We start from the raw sequence: 17,863 nt of genomic DNA on the forward strand, positions 1-17,863 counted from the left end.
CATCTGAATGCTGTCAGTGAATCTATACAAGGAGGGGATGAACATTGTGAAGAATCCTATCCAGCGGTGACCTGGGTGCCACACAAGGATGGCAGTGGACAGGTGCTTCAGAGACAGGTGGCAGTGAGAGAAGACAAGCAGAAACCATTGTAGCCCACGTAAACAGCACCACCAGTGTGTAGAAATGAAGTGGGAAGCAAATGGACTTCAAAGACTACATGTCAATCTTCTCTTTTCTGGACCTCACGCCTGTGGATAGGTGAAAAATTCTCTGCAGAAGATTTTGAGATCTCATAAAATTTCTCATCCAAATTAGGATGAAAAGTAAAAATAAAATGCTGAGGGTACTAACAAGCTTCACTGCATGGACCAGAAAGAACACTGGTTATTAAACTATAAATTGAGAAAATAACTTGCAAATTTTTCCAGGTAGAAACTGTCAAACACTAAGTATGTTTGACATCAGCCCACAGCAGGGCTCTCATTCAGCCCCTGTCCAACCTGGCCGTGCCCTCTGAAGTATGTGCCAGCTGAGTATCGTTTTGCCAGCACTATTTTTGGTGGGCAGTGCAGCCAAGGCAGTATGAAAAGGGCTTTGTTGGAAAGGAGCATGAACCCGTGGGAGCCTGGTTCTCCTTGTCAAGCACCTGTAGAGGTTTTTCTACCAAAAAAATGTAGGTGCAAAATAAAACAGGTTCAAATAATTGCATTTTGTGCTTGCCTCCTCTGGCTTTGGCAGCTGAAGCAGAGTCTTCACTTTCTTTCTGTCCCAAGAAGATAAAGGCAAGACTACCCTTTCATTCCTGTTTTGGTCATTGGTACCTGTGCTAAATAATTTGGAATATTTCACTTGCTTCACTGGGAGTATTTTTCTCTCTTGTTTCCCAGGTTTGAGTGACTTTTTGAGGTAGAAGGGGGGGCAGTGAAGAATGAAGCCCTGTGTTCACCCAGCCTGTCAGATTCTCCTTGTGTCTCCACACACCAGTGAAGGTGTACCAAAGCCAGCCAGACCTGGCTGTGTCAGCCCAGCCAAGTACAAATAACCTGCTTGTGTCCCCCTTGAGAGGTCTCCAAGGATTATTTGCTGCATCCTGAAAAGGAGTGAAACATAATGACCTGGGAAAGTGTGTGGCCTGGGGGAAGGAGGACCCTGCCAGGTGGAGGTGGCTGCAGCCAGGCCCTAGGGGGTTTGGAGAAATCTGTCAAAGGCAGCTTCCCTTCCTACATCCTGCCAAGGAGAAGGACCTTCTGAGCAGCGTGACATTCTGAGCATAGTAACTGCCCTGGTGAGACCCCACCTGCCTTACTGCATCAAGCTCTGGCGTCCCCAATAACTGAAACACATGAACCTGTTGGAGAGAGTCCAAAGGGTGCCACAAAGATGCTCAGAGGGCTGGAGCACCTCTCCTGTGAAGACAGGCTGAGGGAGTTGGGCTTGTTCAGCCTGGAGAAGAGAAGGCTCTGGGGACACATTGTTGCAGCCTTCCAATACCTAAAGGGAGCCTACAGGAGGGGTGGAGAAGGACTGTTTAAAAGGGCATGTGATGGTAGGACAAGGGGTAATGGTTTTAAAATAGAGCAGGGGAGGTTTAGATTAGACTAAGAAGAGGTTCTTCACTATGAGGGTGATGAGACACTGGAGCAGGTTGCCCACAGAGGTGGTGGAGGCCCCGTCCATGGAGACACTCAAGGTCAGGCTTGATGAAGCTCTGAGCAATGTGATCTAGTTGAAGGTGTCCCTGCTTACTGCAGGGGGGTTGGACTAGATGACCTTTAAAGGTCCCTTCCAACCCAATGCATTCTGTGATTCTATGATTCCACCCATGTTCAGCTGCCATCAGGTTTCACTTTGTGCTGTTTTTTCCACCTGTTGTAAAACTGAAACATCACATCCAAGAGAAATTTAACATGGCTGTTTGAAATGCAAATGTGAAACTGGGAAGGAGGAAGCTGCCATGGTGAAGTGTAACACTGCTGCAAAGCACCGCGCATCTGCATGATGCTTGCTTTTCCCTGATGGTACCCTCCAGGCTTGGGAAGGAGGAAAAAATTCATGAGACCAGGGAAATGGGAGAACAATAACGTGTAAGACCTTCAGGTTCCCCAGTAGTGTTTGGGGTGTATGTTGAGTCACTCTTGACCTAGCAAGGATCACTGCTGTCAGTAGGGAGGTCATGTGGGGAGCACGGGCACCCTGACCACACCACTAGGGTCAGAGGCATCATTTTCAGGGCTGGAGATCTCTGTGCCTTCCCCCACAGATTTGCACAGGTAAGGTAAATGAGAGTTCCCTATCCCTGTGTCTTAGAAGGGTGGATTTTGTTGTGGGGGAATGGAAAGAGCACAAACATAAGCTGGCAATAGCCGAATCACAGGATGTGGAGACAAAAGGATACCTCAGGGCAGGATCATTGACATAACTGCACGAACATCATTCCTGACAGGTACTCACTCTTGCCTGCAGTTAAAAATGACAACTTATGAATACTGAAGTTTTCCCAAGTGATCTATGTCATATCTCTATTGTTCCTTTGTATTTAAAAGACTGGATTTTCCTTGTCTTCCCTGTCTAGGCTGATTTTTCCTTGCCTTCCATCAAACTCATTGCTCATCATATCCACCAAGGAAATCTGGACAGGGCAGTTCACTCCTTTTTATCAGCCTCAGGAGTGTTACTGTGCTTCTCTACGGTCTCTGATTCCTCAGACTAAATGAAAGTTTATTCAATCTTACATTGCAAATCATGTTTTTGCAAAGTGGGACATATTTTTACTTCATTTTTCTTATTTCCCCTTCACCTCTTTTTCATCCCCTTCTGTCTACCCAATACTTTATCTGTTCCCAACCCTTATCCATAATCTGATTCTGCCCTTAATCATTTTCTCCTCTCTCAGTTTCACAGGGTTGTAACTGGGCTCGTTCTGGAGCTGGGGTTTCTTCTTGAATATTCTGCTTTGCCTTCCTGCTTTTGCAAAGGATGATCTTACAGGATTGAAACATCGTCATAAGGCTGAGGGATATAAGGATAAAAATGATTAGGTGCTGTTACATGTCTCACATCCACAAACTGGTATGGTCTGCCTCAATATTGAGGAGCCCTTTTGAGCTGAGGGCTGCCACAGGCTGATGGTTTACTTTTGTTTGGGGGGGGGTTTTAACATCTTCATGCCAAAGCCAGCTCATGGGTATATCATCCAGTTTGGGGCCTAAATATGTGCAATGCCTTCTTAACCCATGTGTGCAGATTCTCCAGCCACAGCCTGACACATTTGCATGGCAAAGTTATGTTTCTAAATTAACCTAGGGATCTTTATTTATGTAACTGATTGCAAGGTAATGAATTCTTATGAAAAGTTTCCTTCTGTTCATTAAAAAACGCTGTGCAAGAAAACTCCAGGTCTGGATATTGTTCTGCTCGATGCAAAGGACAGATTGTTGGCATTCCTGGGTAAATCTGCTCTCTGGCAAAGGAGTGCTTCTTATCAAGTGCTCTGATGTTCAAGTGCCTGAGGGCTTGTTCACATGGGAAAATTCAGTGGCATTATTCATACCTCTTCACTGCAGAGTATGAGCACCCACATGGGAACTCAACAAGGGTATAATTATTTTTCTCTAGAAAAGTCCTAAGTACCTTCATATAATTTCACCCCAGAAAGCCGGCTATGGCACAGGTAATGCAACACACCAGAGAAAAAACACATATGGAGGCATCAGAAAGGGCAGCTTTCTACAAAGGCAGCTCTTCAGATGTGAGACAATACGTTTCCCTCGCTGAGGTTGTGTTTTCACAGCGCTGTGAAAGGGAAAGAACCCTCATTCTACAGCGAAATTAAACCAAACACCGTGTGCGTGCAGATCCACATCCACCTGACCATTATTTAAATCCCTGATATTAGTTTTCCTGCATTTACACTTTTCATCTTCAAAGCACCATCCTTGCCCTGACCCCACAGCCCTCAGATGGGGGTGTGGGGTGTGGAGGGGGCTATCTGAGCAGTGACCACAGCCCTTGGTAAGCAGCTGATGTGCTGAATGCTGATGGAGAGGGCCAGCCCGAGCTCAGTAAATAAGGGAGAACAGAATCCAGGTGATGTAAACCAATTTCACACTTGAAAGGACATTCACAGGACGTGCTGCACCTGCAGCCGTGAATTTCCTTAGCGCGGGGGGAAAAACAATCTCTGCCCTGCAAATGTAATGCAGCGGGTAGGAGGGGTGGAAAAGAGAGAGAGAGGGGAAGGGAGGAGGGAAACACGGGCTGCCTCGCACACAGCGTCCCGTAGCAGCGGCCGGGATGCGGCCCTTGCAGCTCCGCTCTCCGTGCCTACTGCGCCCGTTGCAGGTCTCGCTGCGTGACCCTGAGCAGGCGGTACAACTCGGAGAGAGACTTCAGGGTCCTCTGGTGCCCCGGCTCGGCACACTCCTGCACGGCCTTCTGCAGCTGCGGCTGCAGGGGGAAGGAAACCAGCGGCCCTCTGAGGTTGGGGGAAAACCAGCGACGGAATATTTTGTCACATATTACCTGGGGAAAGGAAGAGAGAGCAGACTGTTGCCTTTCATGAGCTACAGCTGATGCCCTGCTGCTTCTCTGGGACTGTAACAAAATGTCATATGGATTCGAAACACCTCCAGGCACTGGAAGGGGAAGGCATAGAACGGGAACATCCACAGAGGCCGAGTGCTAGCTAAGGCATCCCCCGCTTCTTCTCTGCCTGCTCCTGCACTTCTGCAGAGCAAGTGGAGAATCACAGCCACAACCTCCCCCTTGTTTACACGTGGGCAGCCACGACTTTACCATTAGTGGAGACGGAGATGCTAATCCCCTGCCTCTACTTCCTCCACTCCCGCATCTGAGGCACCAGGCAGGCTAACAGCTACATGAAAAGTGGCAAGAAAAACCTACTGAATACAGCTGTCTGTTTGCACACTTAGAGATGGGATTTCTGAATGGAACTGGCACTTTGGCCATCTCATTTAAAAACCTGACTGTCTTCATCTCCCAGTCTTCTAGTACATACCATGCATTTTATAGCCAATGTCATTTTAAAAGAAATGGATGCATAAAGCAGCTGTGCCTACTCACTTGCAAGTTGTTATTGGCTCTCTGTGCTCCACACCTTCTGATTTTCAGATTGCATTTTGAAAAGCAATCAAAAAAATTACAGTCTTCATCCCCTGTGCAGTTCTGTTCGAGAATGTCCCTCATTTTGGGTTCAAAGAAGGCCATATCCACATCGATGGCCACCACCTGTGGACCAAAACAACGCATCAGACCTGGCATGGCACAGCCTGCGGGAGAGGGCTGAGCAAGCGTTCCCTGCTGCTTGCTTTTGGAAATGCATGAGAGCATCTGCCAGTGGGGGACTGGGATCACAATGAAAGGGCTTGATTTTGCTTAACTGAGCTGTGGGAGTCTTATGAAGACCACCTCTTAAACAAAAACTGTGCTGGGAAAGGGAAAATTATTTGTGGGCTATATGTGTCCCTGAGGTCCAGTGGGTTGATGGGCCTTACAGCGGGACTATCCAACTTAAAGACTGATCTACCTCTTGCAGCTTATGCAGATGGCACCTCCACCTTTTAATTACATTATCCACAGGACATAGGGTACCATGTCAAATTCACCATCCAGATTAAACCCCTGACTTCGTCGTGGCAGAGAGGAGCAGTGGGATGCTCAGAAGTACCCGCTCCTGGTACAGCTCCTGCAAACCCGCCTTTGCACTCAGCAGGTTCCCGTCTGTGCAGCTGTAGAGATCCCTGAGGCTGCTAAAAGTCAGGACCGGCTTTGCCCAGTCCTGCTTGCTATGGTTTGACTAATTTATTGTGCATGGTTCTTGTTCTGCTTGTCCAGAAATATAGCCAGTCACAGAGTCCAGCCAGCAGTTTGTCACAGTGGAAAAAGCAAGGATTTGAAGGGAATGATCAGTTTTCTTGCCTGGACACAAGGCTTGTGAAATCGTGAATACACAGTGCAAAGAGGTCTGCAGAGCTGCTGCCTGTGCTGGGTTTGAAGCCACCCTGGGAATGAAGGGCAGCAGTCTCTGTTTCTGCCAGCGTCTTCTCCACCCTCTTGAAACAAAAAAAATCACAGCAATAAACCAGGAAAGAAAGGAAGCAGAAATGGGATGGCAGCTGCTGGGCATGAGACAAACTCTGGCTGACCACCGTGAACGCAGCGTGCCTTCAGCGCCGTGGAGGCATCGACCCGTGTACATACAGAGCGGTGCTTAGCACTTGGCAGTCAGGGTCAGAGACTCTCCCTTGCAGCAGCTGACACACGTTTCCATGGAGGGAAGAACCTGAGACCTGCCTGGGCAAAGCTGAGTTACTCACTGTCCTAGTTTCAGCTGGGGCTCAGATCATAGTCTCATTTTTAGGATTCGACCTCCCAAATAACAGGGGAAGCTGAACTGCGTGGCTGGAGCAGGAGCTGGATCATCCCCAGGAACTAAAGATGTCTGCTCTGGTAGATGGCCAAATAAACCTTCTGCAGGCAAAAGAAAGAACAAGGTCTAATCTTTATTTTATTCTACTTCTTTTTCCCCAGGGAAAATCTTAAAGAGACGAGGCATAGCTTAAAAACTCAAGTATTTTTAAACTTCTTGGAGAGCTTGATAATGGTGCTGTAGCCTAAGGAATTTCACACGTTTGGACAGGCATTATCTTATTCATTTTTTTTATTACTATTTTTCTCCTTTACTTCCCTAAGCTTTCTGCAGTTCTGCTGTTCGCTTCTTTGGAGAGGAGGCAGAAAAAGCAGCTCAGGGTTTCCCCAGTCCCAGGGCTACTGCATCAGCTCCCCAGCCGGGTCTCTGCCAACACTGAGCACCTCTGACAATCTGATCGATTGCTCCGATAGAAGAAACAGCCCCCGCTCCCAAACGGGCGGCTGCCAAGGGGTTCAGCAGTCTCACTGAAGCCCATTTGTTACAAAAACGTGTGGGCATCCAGCCAGGCCCTGTGAAGATGGATCTGGGTGACACTCTACCTATAAACAGCTACATTTCGGTGGGGTTTGTTATGGTTGTAATTGATGGTGAAAGTACCTAAGGAAACGCAGGAAGGACCCAACTTGGCTCCTGATCTGATTTAAAGTCACGTTTAAGGTGCTGTAATCTTTCTAGTTCTGAGGTGCTGATAAAATAGGAAGCTCTGCCAGAGCACTGTATATTCACTCAGACCTCCTTCCAACTCTGCCCCTTGTGTAGCTCTACGGTAGTTCAGAATTCCCCTGGATGTTCTCCCAGGCAGGGATCTTACCCCTACGTGCTGCAGGAACAGCACGTGAGGGCTGGAGGCTTATTCCCACCATTTAAAAATAATCCTCAAAGTGAAACCACTCAACTCCAGGCACATTTCTTTGGGCATTAGCAGCCTCATCACTGGGATGAAAAGCAGTGGCAATATTACGGGCATATGTTATTATCCTATACAGAGCACCAGAACAAAAAGCGAGTGAAAGAATTGCTTAAAACAAACATAGAATCACAGAATCATAGCCTGGTTTGGGTTGGAAGGGACCTTAGAGACCACCTAGTTCCAACCACCCCCCTGCCATGGGCAGGGACACCTCCTACTAGCCCAGATTGCCCAAAACCCCATCCAGCCTGGCTTTGAGCACTGCCAGGGAGGGGGCAGCCACAGCTTCTGTGGGCAGCCTGTGCCAGGGCCCCACGAGGAAAAAAAATAGAAAAAGAAAGAAGCTTCTTAGCTGTGTCCCTGTTCTGGAACTGGCTGATAAAACCATCTGGAGTTTCTGCTTTTCATTCTCCTCCCTTCTTCACTGGCCAAAAGCACTCTCTGCTCCTGAACAGCTTTCTGACTGTGTGTGTCTCCCACCTCCCGGCCCTGTGGGGCTCTAACAGGTGATGCCGACAGGCTGTAAGCAATGTACAAGTGAGAGTCATGTGTGAACAGCAACTCACTTTTTTTTTTAATTAATTCTCCTAGAAAATACAAAATTAGGGTACTTTCCCACACCAGAAGGTGACTGCTGTTTTCTCTGGGCCCCAGAAGTGCTGGGAGGATCCTGGAGAAGCAAGCCTCGCCCAGAGGGCTCATAAGGGAAGATGTATCCAATATTCTTTCTCTTTCCCTAAATGAAATCTTTTTTTTCCCCACATAGAACAGATGCTTTGGTGTGAGGTCACAGCCCTGCCTAACTGAAAAAGACGGGCAGAGCCTGCCTTGAGGGATCTCTGTCATACTCCTTTTTGCCTAAATACTGGTTCTACGCTTGTTTTAATTTGCTGCTGTAGCTCCTCAACCACTCCCCGTGCCACTGCTGTGTTGCACCTGAACAAACAATGGGAGAGAAGGGAAGGGTGAGGGGGAAGCACTCCAACTGCTCTTGATGGTTGTATGTGTAGGCAATGTTTGCCCACTACTCTGGAAATGGGAGGGTTATATCAACACTTGGTGAGTACTGAAAACAGCCTTCAAGTCCTTCAAAGAAGTGCTTTTTGTTCTCTCAGAGTGTAGAAACTCCCCCCAGTGTTGCTGCAAATTGTGAGCCTGGTCCAGCCACTGACTTGCTGCCCGGTGCCTCCAGTCTGTAGGCACAGTTCTCATCAGTGGATTCTGTCTGCAGAAGGAGTGGAAGATGCCTTCAGCAATGTGGTGCTGAGCTGGGCTACGTCCCTACTCGGAAAACATGCATAGCTAGTCAGGTCTGAATTGCAGCTGTACAAAGAAAAGTCGAACAGTGTCAAAGAGCCTCGTGTCACTGTCCTTGGATTGTTTCCAGACCAGATGAGCTGAACACTAAAGCACAAAGATGTGTTTGGATGTGGGGAGTTCCCCTTGTGACAGGTCAGAGAATTCAGCTTAGCTTTCAAAGCCAAACAAGTGTGGGTTTTTTCAGCATCACTACCAAAACCAGTTGTTTTAACTCAAACCACAGCTTCCTTTACAGCTTCTGAAAATCTCCTTGCCTTCAGGAGCACATCCAAGGGACCACATCCAAGGGACCCTGTTGGTGCCAGTGCCTTTGAGGAGGTGAAACAAGTCAGAACTGGGCAAACAGCTACCAAAACAAGCAGCATGATCTAGTCCTTTGACACATGGCTGCACATATTACAAAGATAAAAAGTAGTAGAGAAGCCCCCCTGTCACCTGTAAATGCATTGGTTTTACAAAACCTTGGCCAAAAAGCTGTACAAGGAGGAATGTGTCATTTTAACACAGCCATCTTCAGACTAGAATTTGACCTCAAATTGCTGCAACACTACCGGAGAGACCCAACTTACCGTGAGATCGTGTCTGATCGCGAAGTTTTCCGGTTTGATGTCACACAGGTGAAGCCGGTGAGAGAAATCATTATCAAAGTGCTGCACCATGTCCAGAAAGCTGAGGGCAATGTCAATGATGGCTCCCACCTTGCTTCGGTGGCCAGCAAGGGAAGGACCAACCACATTTTCCAAGGGAAAAAGGGTTTTGTGCCAGGCGTGGCCGGCCGTGAGATACTCCACAGCATAAAAGTGTCCGCAAGAGCCAATAATTCGTAGCACATGTTTGCTGAGGTCCTGCAGCAGACTGAAGTAGATGTACTCTTCCTGCTGGAGCAAGGACCACATGCTGGCCACCTGTGCTTTCCAACGCGGTCCCTTCTTCCTTGCCCACAGGGGCCCCATGGTATTGTTAGACAGTTCCAGCCCCAGGATGTTTTTGACCTCCAAGGCTACCATCAGCAGAAGCTCTGTGTCAGGAATATCCTCTGTTTCCACCTCCTCTAGCATACTGAGATGCTGGTAGCTGGAGAAGATTTCCTTTTTGGATTTCAGGATGATGGGCTGGCCTCTCCAGTCAGCCTGGATGACCTTCTTGCCTCTGTCATAGTAAAGGCAGTGTTTGTACACCAGCTTCTGTGCCACACACAGGTCTTCACAGAGGTCTCCTGTCAGGGCTCCGCTGCTGTAGTCAAGACACTGGAGTGAAAGAGCAGAATATTGATAGCAGGACCACGTGCCCGTGGAGCATGTAGAAGAAAGGCAAAGAATCAGAAACAGCCCTAAGCTTGAGAGGCTTGCAGGCTCATAGTGCCACAAGCACACACTTTCTACAACTGTTGGGTTATTCAATGGCTTTTCAGAAGTCTCTAGAGACCTTTTACTGAGGGGAAGGGTCTTGCTTCAAATAGGGATTCTTGGGACTGCAAAGGACAGACTTTTTTGGGGGGCAAGGAAATGTGCTAGGTGCCCTGTTACTCTTAAGATCTTGACACATAGGAAGTGAGTCAGCCACACTTTGAACACGCTTGGCTGTGCTGTGTGAGATTCTGGGCTGTAGCACTCTAAGGCATGGGAGGCATCTTCCAGTTTAATGCAGGAGTTCTCTGGAAGGTTTGGGGCAGCAAGACTTAGGCATTCCCACTTAAACTACAGGAAAGTCCATGAGCAGCTGGACTGCTGGGATCTCCCACAGCTTCACATGTTTCAGCCTGGCACTCAACATGCTCTGAATGAAGCTGTAAGAACCTCCTTCTGCACTACTGGGAAGCACGGAGCTCGGGATCAGGACCTCTTGGATAAAGAACTTTTAGAATTTTTAAATACGTAAATACTATGGGACAAAATTACTTTTCCAGTTTTTATATGCAACCATATTCAATTTTAATGTGAATTGCTGAAATACTTTGTTTCTTTTTTAATTGGGAAAAACAAATCAGCCTGTGGAAACATGGGAACTGCTGCTTGATAGTTAAGTGGTCACTGTGAATTTGTACAAGAACTGCAAAGATTCCCTCACCCCTTCTTCCCTTAAACTATAATTGTTTCCATAACATAATTTCCAAAAGTGTAGGCAGTCAATATATTCCTATGGGCTTCAGAAGTGCAGCTGCAGGGAGTGCTTTGGGCGAATCAGTAGAGGGGATGCTCAAAGGTCTCTGGTGAAAGGGGAATAGACTCTGATGGTGTAGAAAGCCAAACATCTGGGAGGCAGCTCAACAGTGTCAGCCTTCTTCATTGCTTTCTGGCATTTGAACCCTCATTTAACCAAGTTGGCAGCTACCCCCTGGATGTGAGGTACTTGCAATGGCTGCCTGACCCCCACCCCATTTGTGACTTGCTGTTGCATACACAAGAAACACGATCATAACATTCTAGAGATGTATTTTCTTAGGACAGGCTGAGGTGTGCACCAGAGGAATACCCTCTGAAGCCAGGAAACATTCAGAGTCTGACCTCAAACAGCACACTGAGGAACGGGTGCAGGATTAGGTCCAAAATCCCAGAATGGTGATAAATTGACTAAAACAGCTCACCAAAGGCAGCTCAGACAGACATAACATTTATTTATGCTCTGATGTTCTCACAGCCCAAATGAGAACATTCAATGCCAGCAAGAAGAGCCAGGTAGGCAAATTCTGGCATGAATGTCCCGACTATGGTCAAGCAACCTCAGCGGGCTGTCCACAGACTTAAGAGCACACAGATCAATGTTCTTGCTTCTAAAAATCTACTTCTATGAATGTAATACAAATTTATTTTCTCTTTTTAGATAGGAAATGTAATTTTCTTAACAAAGGTAGTTTAGCACTTCTTCCCATCTGGAAGTCTAAGAGATTTTAGAGAGAAGATCAGAAACAGAAGGAATTTCAGGGCTTTTCTTCACAAGATAAATGTAATCACATTTAAAACCATTGCTCTCCTATTGAGAAGACCACAACCTAACTCTGCTTCTGCTACAGTAAGAGAATACCAGATTTACTCCTGTAACTGTGTCCACACAGGTGAACACTTGCCTTTGCGGACAGTCTTACTGTGGTCCATCAAGTTCACTCTCAGACAGTCTATCTGCTGGGACCTCTTGCATCTAGAAGAACACATACCCAGAAGATCTGCACTCAAACACATCAACATGCAGCTTATTTTCTCGTGTGGCCATTGTGTCATTCTTAATGGCATCAATGACAAAAAGCAGTTGTGGAAAAAACAGTCTCACATTTCCCAAACATGGGAGAGGTGTCATTTTCAAACCTGGCTGCTGTTTAGGACCTGTCTGCTGTTCCCGATGAACCCAAAAATCTTTGCTTATTAACCCAGTGTCTGACAGGCAGTCTCTGGATCAGATTCTCCTTACACTGAACTTGCACAGTGTTTTGCAGACTGGGATCTGTGAAAGAGGACGTGGCCAAAGAGTTCCTGGTCTCACAGTGATGAAACACACATCAGCCTTCCAGAAGTAATATTCTCCACTGGTCACCAAAACAAGCAAAAATCTCAAAAAGGGTTTCCTCAAATAAGCAGTCAAGAAGTTTGAACAATTTTCAAGGCGTCTCTGTTCACAGAATGTTGTGAGTTGTGAGTCACTCAATGGCTTTAAAAATCTGTTTCCCCTTCATTATAACCTAAACAGCCAGCAAAGCCTGATTGCACCTTTGCAACCTCACTACTGCACCCCATTATTCCAACCTTTAGTGTTTGGTGTTTTGCCATAAGCATGGTCCCCTAAGTAAGCTTAGCTCCCTGGCCCTCCCATTATAATCATTATTTTTTCAGTCCCTGGATGATATTTGTGCTTTTATTCCCTCCCCATTTCTCCTCTGAATGCTGTTGTACAGTACGGCAAAGACAGCTGACAGCCTTTTCCCAGCTCTCCTTTGCAGAGACGTTCAGAGACTGTGTGGGCCTTTTAGGCACAGTCTACACTGGTAGTTCATGTTGAAACAATTATTTGATCCCTCTGTTCTTTCCAAAGTCATACAGTTTTACAAGACACTCTTCCATCCTACTGGCTTAGTTTGCACTTGTGCTCCCTGTGCACTTACTTGGATTTTACTGTAATAAAACACATTTTCACAAACTGAAAACATTTAACACTGTGGTTCAGATTACCCTGCAATGAAAAGACGGTTTCTCTATTATTTACTGACCCAGGAACCTTTGCACTAATGCACCAACTGCAAACCTTACCATACAAGATATTACATCATCACGATGATGGCTGATAAGAAGAATCATCAATTCCCTGTAGAAATCTTCCAGAAATGGGTTCCCAACACTGCCATCCCTGTCTTAATGACTGCATTTTGAGATCTCTCGATGAGACAGCTCTATACCTACCTTACGAGTGCCCTCTGAATGCCACCAAGTTCCAGGCTTTTGAAACTAAAACATGAAAGTGATGCTAAGCCAAAAGTCCTTTAGAGAGGCAGCTACACTACACAGAAGTGCAAACCCAGGCATAGTTTGCACTCACTCATCTGCTTCAGTTTAAAATTGGCTGCATAATTTTTAAGCTGCTGAGCACACTTATCAAGAAAAGTTTAAAAAGCTTGGTTTAAATTCATGTGGAATTTTAAACTGATGTAAACCCCACTAAGGAGTTATATAAATTGAAATAACTAACTGTACCCCCATCACTTTGTGTAGACCAGGCCTGAGACTGAGTCCTGCCTTGTTATTGAGTACTTCTCCTATGCAAATGTGATACTGAGCAAGGTTTTGGAAGGCATCAAAGTTAATTAACTTCTCCAGAGCAAACAAAAATTGATCGCTATGATTTAGCATGTTCAATGTAAATGAAGATGAGACGTGTGCTAGGAAAGAGTAAGTGGTTTTTCGGAGAGTTAAAGCTGGTCTCTGCAAAATGCCCAGTGATACTTCAGCCTTCCCAGTGCAGTGTGCATTTTATGCAGAAGGAAGGCATAAAACTTCAGAAATACCACTTGCAAGGGTATACAACCATGCAATTTGCACCCACTTGCTTAAAATAGCTCACCTTAATTCCTACTGAAAATGACATGACTAGTACAATATTTTTTCTTGGGAGTCAAATTTTGCTTAATAAAACTCAAGCTGTGGGATGATTTGTTTCATAGATAAATTGCATGTTCTATAACTGAAAACTCACAGTGTGTTCAGATGTATAAAGACTTATTTGAGGCTGGTGAAGTTGAGCTGATTTTCTATTTGTTCTGCTGGAATGACAATCCCTTTCTAATGTCATCTGGGAATACTGGTGCTTACAAACCTTAATGATACCATTGGAGACTCACCTAAGGAAAGAGATGATGATTCACCTACAGAAACAGATGAGCACAGCAGGCTCAGCTACTCTTCCTCTGAAACTGAACTATCCCATAGAGATACAGACAACTTTCCAACCTTGTCCCTGAAGCACGATCCCTGGCTGGGCTTTTGAAGTCATGCCTGACCCTCTCCAGGCTGAAGAACAGCAACAAGTCTCTGTCCATCTGTTTCCTGCCAAGGGTGATGGCAAGGACCTGTACCTCCCTGAGCTTGGTAGCTCCTCACACCTCCAAACATTTGGGCTCTTCCCAGCCACAGAAGGAGTGGGCAAGATTTATTCCTTCAGCTGCAGCCCCAAGTTCGGCTGTACTTCAAGCTGACTGCTGAGGTAAAGAAACTGGCTCTCACTGCCATTAAAAACACGCTGTCAGGACTGATGCCTATAGTTCTCCTTTATTATACAGAATTTAGGGAAAACCTATGATCAGTATTTGCTTGCAGTAATAAATTATTCAATTTCCATTACACTTCCTCCCTTCCCACCTAACCATTGGCACTACAAATACCTTAATTAAGAAACAAAATTCAACTCAAAGCATTAACCCACGCTGCTGTGCTTCTGGAAGCGTTTCCTACGCGAGGTTTTAATGAATATTCGCGAATCCTGTCTTGATTTTTTTCCTAACTACACCCTAAACGCCAGCCCCCGCCAGACGCCACGGAGGCGTCACAAGCTGCGGAGCGTACCTGTCTGAGAGAACACTTTTGTACGGGCACCTTGTCCGCTGAACAGATAAAATCTAAAACCTCAAATAAAAAGCCGGTGGAAGGTTGCACCCCCCCCCCCCCCACACCCCCCACACCCCCCCCACACACACACACACCCCCCCCCGGCTTCGGAGCGTGCGGGATGCGGAGCTGCCTTTGCAAAAGCGCCCGGGGAGCGCACCCGCACATCGCTCCGGGACCCGACCCACTGCTTGCACCTGCCCTCGCCCCGGGAAGGGATGGAGGGAGGGAGGGAGGGAGGGAGGGAGGCAGCCGCAGCCGGGGGAGCGCCGGGGCCGCCGGCAGCCGCCCGCCCGGTGTCACCGGGGGCGGACCGGTGATGCGGCACCTCCGGCGGGACGGAGCCGGGCGGGAGCGCCCCGGCGGCACTGCCGAAGGCGGGCGCTCGGCTCATCGCATCCCTGACGGATTCCCGGCGCCTTGTTCTGCCGGGCAGCCCCCCGGGGGATGCCTCCCGTCCCGCCGGGGCACGTACCAGCCTCGCCAGGATCCGGTGGCTTTTCTCGTCCGTGCAGCGCTCGGAGAAGACGCTCCTGTGCAGAAGGAACAGCAAGGCGCTCACCACCATCCAGCAGGCAGCCCAGAGGAGGAGGAGCACCAGGGTGCATCGCCTCCAGATTTTGAGCCGCAACCTCTTGAAGCCCGGGATGCCCCTCATCGTCGCGCCCGGGATGGGTTGGGGCGGCCGCTTCAGCCGCTGCGGCCCCGAGCGAGCGGCGGCAGGCTCCGCGCTCCCCCCCTCGCAGCACGCTTGTCCCGCTCCCCGCCGGCGCCCATCGCCAAACGCCCCCCGCCCCGCCGCCGCTGCCGCTCCCCCGCCGCCGCTCCGGGCCCCGGGGCGTGGGGACTTCCCCCCCCGCCCCCTTCCCCGCTGCCCGCCGCCGGGCTACACGCCGCCGCGGCACCGGCACCGGCCCCGCTCCCGCCGCCGCCGCTCCCTCCTCGGGCCGGTGCTGCCCTTACAGAGCCCGGAGCGCCCCTTTTGAATTTAAGCCACGTAGTTCCGCCGGCTTTTGTCTGATCCCCCCTGTGCCAAGCGGCCCCCTGCCCCTGCAGTCACTTGGCGGCTCCTGCCCGCGCCTCCCCCCACACCCCCCCCCCCCCGCCCCCCCGCCCCTTTCCCCCTCTGAGTTTCTCACCCGAGGATAAAAGAGGTTTTGAAGGGTGATGGGGGCTGCTGTGGGAACCCTTCCCCACCCAAGCGGCTGCCCGACGCTTTGAAAGAGGCAGCCTGGAGACGGACGGCTCCTTCTGCGGAAAGCTTCGCCTCCCGTCAAACGGTGGTGGTGGGAAGTTGTTTATTCTGGAGTAACTCCCCAGTTTGATCCACCCGGGGCTGCAGGAGAAAGAGAGCGAAGCCACTCAGGTGCCCATTCACTAACGCACTCCCACCCCCCCCCCCCCCCCCCCCCGCCCAAACTGCCAGGCCACCCCCGTGGTGGATCACCTCTTGACTCTCCAGCAGCTTCTGCAGCCTCCCCTGCCCTCTCCTTGCCCGGGGGCTGCGTTGCCCACCGCAGGCATCCCCCGGCCGCGGGGATGCGGGCCGGATTTGGGCTGGCTCCTGCCCTGCCCCCCACCGCCCTGTCTTGGTTCCCCAGGCGCATAGCGGAGCGGCCCCACCGAAAGCGCTGCCAAAACAGAGCAGGGGGTACTGGGTGCAAGGGTGCTGGGGATGAGAAGTTGTCTCCCTGCCTTCTGGCAGAGACAGTGCCCCACGGCGTCCCTCTCTGAGGAGGATCAGCTTCATGAGACAGCCACTAATATCCTTGACTATGTTAATGTTTCTAAGGGGTCAAAGACCCAGATGTTTGTCCCTGTGCGTCAAGGAAGATGCTGGCATCCTTTCCTCTGTCCAGGTGCAGATGCTCACTGTCTCTGTTTAGACCAGCACATTCATATTTCTTCTCTCTTGGCTCCCACTTGATAACATCCCACCATCGCAGTTTTCAACGGGAAAATGCATATTCTGAAGTACAGCCCAACGTAATAAGGGTTTCTGATTAGGGTTTACTGTCAGACACGATGAAAAAGGACCAGATTCATTTTCTTTCCCTTCTATGGATGGTCACCTCAGGCAATTTGCGATTCCGCAGAGGGAAGATGAATCGCAGTCAATGAAACCGCTCAAAGGGTAAATTATTTACCCAAATGAGAGTCTGCCCCGTGGATGGAGAACTGCAGAATAATTCAATACAAAGGTATTTTAGTGTGCATCTCCTGTAAGTAGGTCTGGTGTGCATTTTGTTAGTAAATTGATTTAATGGAATAAGGGGCAAGTTCACTGTTGGAGAGTTGGGTTCAGGGGTACACGTTCTCTACCATCATCTCCAACTTAATGACAAATAAGTCGTTAATAAGAAAGGTGTGTCTATTGACGTGTGGAGTTTTACCTCTCAGAGCAGTGAGGGGGTGAGCACAGGTGCAGCAAACTTGCTGCTGTTGGCACCTTTTTCGTGGTCAGCACAGTTCTTCCTGACATGACAGAGCAGAGCCTGAAATACAGCTTCTGTGTAGGTGGCAGGCTATGGGGGAAAAGCAAACGGAAAGGTAAACACGCGGCCATAAATTCTATAGCCCTCTGGAGGCTAGCAGTGGGGATGGGGGTGCAAGAAAAGGAAAACCACTTTCATCTGCAAGGAGTCTCAGAGGCAGAACCATTACCACTTGCAACTTCTAGCAACTTCTTTTATCGTTACTATGTTTTATTCACTCTCTCTCCTCTCCATCTCATTTCCTCACCTGCAGAGGCTGCCTGTGGCCACCCTTCTTGTATTTGCCTTTTTCCCTCCTGATCCTTTTACCAAGAGGAAGCTTTCTTTGGAGGCACTGCCAACACAGTCTGTTTCTTGGGAATGTAGTGAGCCAGAAAGGCTGACTGGGCAGCTAGGGACTGAAAACTTTTAATCCTATTTCTCAGTCTGATACAGTCTTTCAGAAAGCTGTTGCTGACGAGTTTTGGGTGTTCAGCTGGAAATTTCAAGGACAGTAAGCGGGGAAGGGCAAGAGGGACAGCTGCTTAGCCTTTCCTTGGTAGGGAACACCAGCTAGGCTTGAACACAGCCAACCATCACCAGCTGCTCCTGCCGCCTCGGATG

At 48.7% G+C, this 17,863-nt stretch overlaps 1 protein-coding gene across 1 annotated transcript; it reads right to left on the bottom strand.

Moving 5' to 3' along the window:
• Positions 1-4,324: 4,324 nt before the first annotated feature.
• Positions 4,325-15,423, bottom strand: DIPK1C (divergent protein kinase domain 1C; the record flags this gene model as incomplete). The annotated part of the gene is made up of 4 exons (XM_084260625.1): positions 4,325-4,522; positions 5,084-5,248; positions 9,252-9,929; positions 15,241-15,423. The coding sequence occupies 4 exons, from the start codon at positions 15,421-15,423 to the stop codon at positions 4,325-4,327; spliced, it is 1,224 nt and encodes a 407-aa protein (XP_084116751.1).
• Positions 15,424-17,863: the final 2,440 nt, after the last annotated feature.

Source organism: Gallinula chloropus (assembly GCF_964237585.1).
Source record: "Gallinula chloropus genome assembly, chromosome: 2".
Taxonomy (NCBI): Eukaryota; Metazoa; Chordata; class Aves; order Gruiformes; family Rallidae; genus Gallinula; species Gallinula chloropus.